The 9254-nt window shown below is 39.8% G+C and overlaps 1 protein-coding gene across 1 annotated transcript; it reads right to left on the bottom strand.

Annotated features, from left to right (window-relative positions):
• Positions 1-446: 446 nt before the first annotated feature.
• LOC110954901 (putative ubiquitin carboxyl-terminal hydrolase 50) lies at positions 447-8110 on the bottom strand. The gene is given in 6 exon segments (XM_051944850.1): positions 447-1435; positions 2651-2786; positions 5274-5387; positions 5390-5748; positions 7394-7622; positions 7665-8110. Coding segments are annotated over 6 exon segments (1209 nt in total). The 5' UTR covers positions 7847-8110; the 3' UTR covers positions 447-1246.
• Positions 8111-9254: the final 1144 nt, after the last annotated feature.

Here is a 9254-nt window from a genome sequence, read left to right as displayed (position 1 = left end):
TGGTCTACGTTGCCTCATGATGGCTGACAATCGTGGATGTGAGCCGTATAGCGACTTGTTGGTGAGATGTGATTTCCAGGAGATGTTTTGCACCATCAAATCTTTTAGAGAATGACTTTATTCGTGACCAGGAGTCGAATCCATAGAGCAAGATGGATCCCACTGATGCCTTGAATGCGCTCATTTTGTTGGCGTTTTAATTGGACATACCCAGAGAGTTTACTGCTCCCCAAGCTTTACCAGTTTTTGTTTCTATATCATGTGCTGTGTTGGCGTTGCCTCCAAGGTGTAGGAAGTCATCCCCTTTTTCGATTTCTGACCCGTCTAGTGCTGCAGAGTCTCCTCAGATGTTGGGTTAAGGTGCATGAACTTCGAGTCCTACCTGTCTTGTTTCTCACTCTACCCTGCTTCACTGAGAGTGTTTTCTAGGAGGGTGATGCCATCTGCGAATGCAAGTTCTTTGGGGTGTCTTCTACTTTGATGACGCTTTAGGGTCAGACCATCAGAGGGCGAGATTGTATTCCTCAGTGCTTGGTCTAAGCAGATGATGAAGAGGAAAGGTCTCCTTGGAGTACTCCGGTGTCTATGGAGAACAGATCTGTGTTGCCCTCAGGAGTCTTGACTACCGCAGAAGTGATGACATACAAAACTTTTATTGCTTCAACAACAGGAGGAGGGATTCCACACGCCTGTAGAATCTAGAACGTTTGGTTTCTGCCTGTTGAGTCGAATCCTTTCTTGAAATCAGTGAAAACCAGAATCGCTTCCTTCTTGTGGTTTAAAGAATTTTTTAAAAATCATGACAGGCTGAGTTAGGATTTTGTTACGGCTTCATGCTTGTTTATTTTTGTTTTGTTTTCCATAATTTTAAATATACGAGCACTATTTCATCAGTGGTGTTCTTCTAACTCACCCTGCTTTGACGTATTAATTGCTAGTTGCTATGTTGGTTCTGATGGGTTTTTTTTATTTTGAATTTAAAAATGTGTTTTTGGACACTTGCATATTTTTTCTCCTCATAAATGTATGATTTAAATATATATTTTTGTATTTTAGCTGGCTAATTATAAGCTCATTTATTTTATTTTGTGTCTTGTGCAGTATATTAGCAACACGCAAGTCAGGGATCAACCTTATCATTAATTTCTAGAAATTCTGGAGAAGCCAGCAGCAAAGCAGGAGTTGTACGGTTTAAATCTCCTTTCGTTAAGGGAAATGGATGGATTTGCGGCGCTTGTTGGAGAGCTCAGAGTCCGTGAATCTTTGGTTTTTGGAAAGGTTTGCAGCTGTAGAGCAGCATGTAGGCGTTTGGAGACTGAACCACGCTGTCCTGTACCTCTCTGACAATGGAGTCGTCAAAACAGTGCCAGACCTGAGCCGGAGCGCTGTGGCACAGAGCCGTGTAGTGACCCGTGTTCAGGTGGCCGGTGTGGTTCTGGAGGAGGAAAGGGTTTGTTTGCATGAGAAACCCGCAGGCAGAAACTGTGAACAAGATTAAAAAAAAAAAAATCCTTTCCTTTGCAGGCAATTTGAATTTTCCTTTAAATATGATTATACCCTGATTTAATTTAATCTTATTTTAGACATTTTTATAGCGACCAAAACCTAATTGAGGTCATTTTTAGAAACGCTACTTGGCAAGCCATGAATATGACTTACCTGCTAGACTTTGACATAAAGCCAAATCTTTAAAGATTCTGCAAATAAAGATAAGTTCATTTATATAGCACCTTTTTAAAAAGTTGCTTTAGAGACAGGCCAAAAAAATAATGGAGGATACGTAGGAAAACCAGTGTGACAAAATGGAAATAAATAAGATTTGAAAAGCAAAAGAAAAAAAAAGTAAAACTACTGAAAAGCTGCCATCTATCCCAGAACCTTTTGGCCATTTGTTCCAAATATACAGAATATTCATAAAGAAGAAAGGAAGACGAAGGAAATGGAGTTAAACTGTGAAAGATTTACAAAATAGATCAACAAACACCAGTGGAATACAAATAAGAGTGCCAAAAATGCTATATTAATTGTTTTTTAAAAAAGAAAGAAAACAGGTTGAATCAACAGAACAAAGGGTAAAAAGTAATAATAGTAAGAATAACTATATAATTTTAGTACAAAATAAGTTTTTAAAAAGGGTAAAACAGAATAAAATAGAGATTGCATTAGCCTACTAGGACCTGGAATCTACATATGTGGACATCTTTTTTTTTTCTCAAAAGAGCATATTATTCATAGTAATAATAATAATTATTAGAATAAAAATATTACAATAATGGTAATAATCTAAATATAATAAAATGTAATAATTTATATTGTATATTATCTGATTATTATATTCATTGGTTTCTCCTTTTCCCAAATAACTAGAAGAAATCTAAAATGCAGCCCAACCAAAGCTCAGGTCTTCAGAGGTTAGAGTTCGTCTATAAATATGGGTTTTAGTGAAGTATTTAAATGACTTAATAATAATTTGGATACAGAGCTTGTTGGTTTTCCGTCTAATTGTCTCTGTCAACAGATATTATTGTTAAAAGTCTGTTATTTCTGCTCATATCGCAATAATATAATTTTAAAAAATGGGGGAAAAAAACATTTAATTCCACCTTTAGCAACTTAGCAAGTAGAGTTTTGAATCTATTTGTTTACTCACCACAACAGCATACAGGTGGTATGAAGAAAACGAGGCGTTCTGAGCTGAGCTGGATAGAAACGGTGTGAGATCGAGCTTCATGGAAAACCCAACGTTAGTCCTGAGTTTCACCTGGTGCTTCCCCTTACAGCCAAACCTGCAGAAGAAATCAATAAAGTTCAGTGTGATTCAAAAACATACTATTGATTTATGACTAACACATACAACTTTAGCTCTGCTGTATCTCTGGGGTATTTGAACGCAGCATAATAGAATACATACACACGTGGACAAAATTGTTGGTACCCCTCAGTTAAAGAAGGAAAAACCCACAATTCTCACTGAAATCACTTGAAACTCACAAAAGTAACAATAAATAAAAATTTATTGAAAATTAAATAATCAAAATCAGCCATCACTTTTGAATTGTTGATTGACATAATTATTTAAAAAAACAAACTAATGAAATAGGGCTGGACAAAAATGATGGTACCCATAACTTAATATTTTGTTGCACAACCTTTTGAGGCAATCACTGCAATTAAACGATTTCTGTATTTGTCAATGAGCGTTCTGCAGCTGTCAACAGGTATTTTGGCCCACTCCTCATGAGCAAACAGCTCCAGTTGTCTCAGGTTTGATGGGTGTCTTCTCCAAATGGCATGTTTCAGCTCCTTCCACATATGTTCAATGGGATTCAGATCTGGGCTCATAAAAGGCCACTTTAGAATAGTCCAACGCTTTTCTCTCAGCCATTCTTGGGTGTTTTTGGCTGTGTGTTTTGGATCGTTGTCCTGTTGGAAGACCCATGACCTGCGACTGAGACCAAGCTTTCTGACACTAGGCAGCACATTTCTCTCCAGAATGCCTTGATAGTCTTCAGATTTCATCGTACCTTGCACACTTTCAAGACACCCTGTGCCAGATGCAGCAAAGCAGCTCCAAAACATTACTGAGCCTCCTCCATGTTTCACCGTAGGGACAGTGTTCTTTTCTTCGTATGCTTGGTTTTTGAGTCTATGAACATAGAGTTGATGTGCCTTACCAAAAAGCTCCAGTTTGGTCTCATCTGTCCAAAGGACATTCTCCCAGAAGCTTTGTGGCTTGTCAACATGCATTTTTGCAAATTCCAGTCTCGCTTTTTTATGAGTTTTTTTCAGCAGTGGTGTCCTCCTTGGTCGTCTCCCATGAAGTCCACTTTGGCTCAAACAACGACGAATGGTGCGATCTGACACTGACGTACCTTGGCCTTGGAGTTCACCTTTAATTTCTTTGGAGGTTGCTCTGGGCTCTTTGGATACACTTCGAACGATCCGTCTCTTCAATTTGTCATCAATTTTCCTCTTGCGGCCACGTCCAGGGAGGTTGGCTACTGTCCCGTGGGTCTTGAACTTCTGAATAATATGAGCCACTGTTGTCACAGGAACTTCAAGCTGTTTAGAGATGGTCTTATAGCCTTTACCTTTAAGATGTTTGTCTATCATTTTTTTTCGGATGTCCTGGGACAATTCTCTCCTTCGCTTTCTGTTGTCCATGTTCAGTGTGGTACACACCTTTTCACCAAACAGCAGGGTGACTACTTGTCTCCCTTTAAATAGGCAGACTGACTGATTATGAGTTTGGAAACACCTGTGATGTCAATTAAATGACACACCTGAGTTAATCATGTCACTCTGGTCAAATAGTTTTCAATCTTTTATAGAGGTACCATCATTTTTGTCCAGGCCTGTTTCATTAGTTTGTTTTTTTAAATAATTATGTTAATCAACAATTCAAAAGTAATGGCTGTTTTTGATTATTTAATTTTCAATAAATTTTTATTTATTGTTACTTTTGTGAGTTTCAAGTGATTTCAGTGAGAATTGTGGGTTTTTCCTTCTTTAACTGAGGGGTACCAACAATTTTGTCCACGTGTGTAAGTCATGTTAGCACATAAAGTATGCATGACTCTTGTTGGATTAATGCATTTCTATAGGCATTATTTAAAGTGAAGGTCTGCTTAAGGCACTGCTAGTTATTTAAACTCACGGTTAAGACATCTATGAATTAGAAAGCCATCAAATTAGCTTTTTTTTTTGGAGTAGTCATGGTCTCTGATTGCTTCCACATGTCCATTCGTTCTCATTAAAAAGATGGTTTTTACCCACAGAGCTGCTGCTGTTAGATCAGTGTTTTAGTTTGTCAAACTCAGCTCTGTCTGTTATTCTAATGCAGTGATGTCAGGTTTTCTAATGATAAAAAATGATGCAAAACTAATTCGTAAATACAGACTTTTTGAAAGCAAAACAGATATTTATCATTTATATGTACAGACCAATGTTTCTTTGTGCAAAAGGAGCAGATTAATTCTCTAAAATCTAATTTGATTATCATAAGATTCAACCACAAGTCATGTACTGGCAGAATGAACTTTAAATCTGAACTTTCGAGCTGACAAGGCCGAAATTGTTTTCAAAACCTTGTGTGTCTTTATGGACCTTTCTACTGTATCTTGACAAAAATCCATCAGTTTATGAAAATCCTCCAACCAGCAGCTGCGCTAAATGGATATTTAGGTGAGATTCATTCATAAAAGCGTTTATCAGTTACACGTGCACACTTACTACAGTGTTACCTGAACAGATGACGTTTCGTTTCTACCCACCGTTTCAGGTGCAACAGGAGGATCTCCGGAGGTTTGTCCAGACTTGTGAGGACCGCCGTTTCCCTCCTCAGCCCACACACCGAACACAACATCTGCTCTCCGCCTGTCAGGACGGTCTGCTCGAAGAACAGCGACAAACAATCCTACACAAGCAGACAGAAATAAAGACGAGGAAGCACCGAACGGCAAGGCCACCAGTGTGTGAAACTGTGGTGTTTGAAAAGAGGATCTGGAAGCACCTGCAGCTGGTGAAAGGTACCTGAACGGAGCATTTAGTGATGCCTGTTGGAATCGGCAGCGACAGAACGGTGAAGGTTTGCTTGCTGTGCGCCTGGTGGTCGCAGTGCATGCAGAGGGTCATGTAGCTCAGCTGGCCCTCAAACAGATGTGAGACGATGGTGAAGTCAGAGCCGCAGTTTCTGTTCTGCTCTGGTCTCGGCTGTCGCATCGAGGAGCGCGTCTGCCGCTTTGCGACCTGGGAAGCACAGAAATCCAGAGTTATTACTTCTCTAGGTGAAGTCAGAGGTGTAGATGTGATATATTCTGCTCAAAAATAATAATCATCACGTCCCATTCTTTCTCAGTTTAACCTACTTTGGTGCAAATGAAAGTGACAACGGGTGGAAGGAGAGGCAGCAGCAAGGTTTTTTGAGGGTTTAAAAGAATTTCTAGACCATCACAAGTTGTTTTGATGGTAAAGTAAGATACTAGATTGCGATAGAAAACATTTCTTCAAGTACCTTCAGCTTAGAAATGATGTTAGAACAAATCAAAACAATATACTTTCTAAACCCTGCTACACAGAACTGGAAAAATTTGTTACACAGAATTGTCTAAGAAAGGGTGCAATATCAGAACTCTACAATTTGTTGGTATCATTTTCTAGTGAGAACTCAACATATAAACTAAGGGCATGGAAGGAAAACATACAAACAGATATTTCCAAGGAAGATTGGGAAACCACATGCGCCAATGCTCATTCTGCATCCATAAATGCAAGGCTTAGAGTAATACAACATAAATGGTTAATGCGGACATATGTGACGCCAGTAGAATCGAATAGATATAACCTGAATATACCAGATATATGCACAAAATGTACAGAAGATAGAGGAGCATTATTTCATTGCATTTGGCAGTGTAGAATAATTATTAAGTTCTGGGAAGAGGTAGGAGTTATGGTCGAAAGGATTGTTTCCAAATCAATATTATTGGAACCTAAGCTTTTCTTGTTGGGGCTTTATCCAGAGAAACATAACTACAGTAAGTATGAAAAAGCATTTATAGACCTAAGTTTGCTAAATGCCAAAAAGTGTATTGCATTGCTATGGAAAAGAACCCATCAACCAAGTATCAGTCAATGGTTAAAACCAATGTTATCAAGTCTACCATTGGAAAGAATTATCTATATTCTGAAAGGTAAACAGCATATATTTGAAGGTATATGGAAGCCCTTTATTGATTATGTCAAGAACTCAGACTTAACAGAAAACCAAACTGATGACTAACTACTGCGGGTATGACAATTTCCAAAATTGTGACTGTTAATTTATTTTATTTTATTTTTTAATAAGTTACTTTTCAAATACCTGTAGCTTATTATTATTACCTTTATGTTAAGATCCATTTCATTGGGTTTATAATCCGTTTTGTAACAAGAGAAGCATGTTGTTCATTTTGTGTTTTTATTGTGATTGTTTTTTTTTTAGTGATAACTGGCAGCTAATCTATGAGAAATGACATGCAGCCATGGCTAGGCCATATATGTCATGATTGTCACCATTTTATGTTACTGTAAAAGCTAAATAAAGATATTGTGGAAAAAATACTAGATTGCTCATTGTTCTTTTGTCATTTTGTGTCTCGTTTTAGTCATATTTGGTCTTGTTTATGTTGTTTTATTGTCTGACTTTTGTCGTTTGTCTCATGTTTTTGTCATTTCGTTTCTCCCTTTTGCCATTTTTTGTCTTGTTTTTGTCATTTTATGTCTTTTTGTCTTGCTTGTGTTGTCTTTTTTTTTGGGGGGGGGGAGTTTCCTTTGACTGTTCTTATGTCATTTTGTTCATCAAGAGCTGATTTAAGCCTACCCTTCATTTTTTGAGCAGTGTGTGTTGCTGCACCTTCTTGAGGTCGTCATGAAGCATGTTGAGGAGAAAGAGCAGCAGCTCCTGGGCGTCCTGCTGGGAGTAGTTGTTAAACTGGGGGAGGATGGAGGACAAAGCCGAGCGGGCCTCCAGGGGGGCACAGCTGGAGCTCCTTCCCAGCCACATCTCCTCCAGCAGTCGGACAAACACTTCAGCAAAGCGGCACTTAGACCTGCGTAAACAGAGGTGAAACCGCTCAGCAAACAGTGGAGTGAGTCAGGGAAACAGAGGCGGCGGGTGGTCTCACTTTGCCAGGTCTCTGCGTGTGTCCTGATTAAGGAGATGCTCCACGAGGGGCACGGTGGAGCACAAACACTGCAGCACAACGTTCAGGTAGCAGGAGTTCCCAGAGTTGTCCAAACCGCAGACTCCCGGCCTGTTCCACCTGGTCTGTCGCTTCACTGCAGAGATGTGTTTGTCGTATTCCATCACCTGAGCACTGCTGCTAGTGTTTGTACTGCAGGAACAAAGAAAAATAGAAATCAAAGCTGTCCTTGTTGCTGCGCTCGTTTGTGTTGCTCATTGTATTGTAACTGAATATGATTAGAGCACCGAAGCATTACGATAAATGTGTTTTCTGTAGTTCAAATAACAAGTTGATTAGTACAATTTTGGTAAAATGTCAAACATTTGATGAAATTTTCTGCTTTTTTAGTATAAATTAAATATATTTGCATTTTGGACTCAAGAAATTTAAAAACGTCTCCTCAGGATCTGTGTAATTGTGGATGGATTTTAAATGTCACATCAATTATTGATGGAAATAATCATGAACTGCAGCCCTAATATTATCAATATCCAAATATATGAACCCATTCTACACTGATTTAACTGCTGTACCATAACCCTACATGCAGTATATTCAGTGTATTATGTCTTGCTATCCACTGGCACTATGCGCACAATGTTGATTCTACCGTTATAATTATTATATGCTGCAGAAGAACTTGAATTCAAAACAACAGAGCCCTCCACTGTTTTTATGAGTATTTTTAGAGATCAAGTGCTTTTTAAAAATAGAAATCTCTCAGTGCCTCAGACTTGCCCTTTTTTCTGCTTGTTTTTCTCATACATCTAACATCATGGAAGCTATTATTAACTTGAACTGAAGCACTCTAACAAACAGCACTAACCTTTGCTTGGAAGCGTTTTCTAATCTTGTTTCCTGGTATGAGCAGCTGTTTAGTTGTGGCAGAACCGGCACCCTGACGCTGCTGTCGACGGCCAGCTGAGAGGCCAGAGTCCTGGTGAACTCCGTCAGGTTGACCTTCCGGTCCGAGCCCCGACTCCGTAGAGTGTGGAGCACAAACGTGTTGATGCAGATCACGTGTAGCGTCACCCAGAGGCCCGGTAGAAACGCATCCATGACGGATCCCTTCAGGTCTGACGGAGGAAGCAGAGCAGGTCCAGTCCAACCCTGCAGGTGGGACAACAGTTGAGACCTCGAGTCCTCAGATGTCCGTTTGTGCGGAGAGGATGTTGGACTCATCTCTGGCCTTTTAGCCGCTGGAACGAAATTAATATTCTCCCCAAATCCAGAGAAGATGTCTGAGAGTCTGCCCTCCATCCAGGCAGAGCTGTCCAGCTGAACCAGGTGTCTGTGGCTGCAGAATGGCCTCAGCAGGTGTTTGACCACCTGCTCAACTACAGGCCTCCTGCTGTGTCTCTGGAGCTGCTCTGGACTGTACAGAAACATGTTACAGATGAACCCTGAGCTCATGTCACACAGGAGGGCGAGATGTAGAGAGCAGGGGCCATGCTGGTGGGAAAGTCTGTACTTCTTCACAGCCAGGTTGGTGCCAGGCGTGTTTAAGGCCTGATAGCGTCTGGTCAGGTG

This window comes from Acanthochromis polyacanthus, chromosome 2 (genome assembly GCF_021347895.1).
Source record: "Acanthochromis polyacanthus isolate Apoly-LR-REF ecotype Palm Island chromosome 2, KAUST_Apoly_ChrSc, whole genome shotgun sequence".
Taxonomy (NCBI): domain Eukaryota; kingdom Metazoa; phylum Chordata; class Actinopteri; family Pomacentridae; genus Acanthochromis; species Acanthochromis polyacanthus.
The sequence above is the reverse complement of the archived record's forward strand: the minus strand, read 5'-3'. Positions and strand labels throughout refer to the sequence as shown.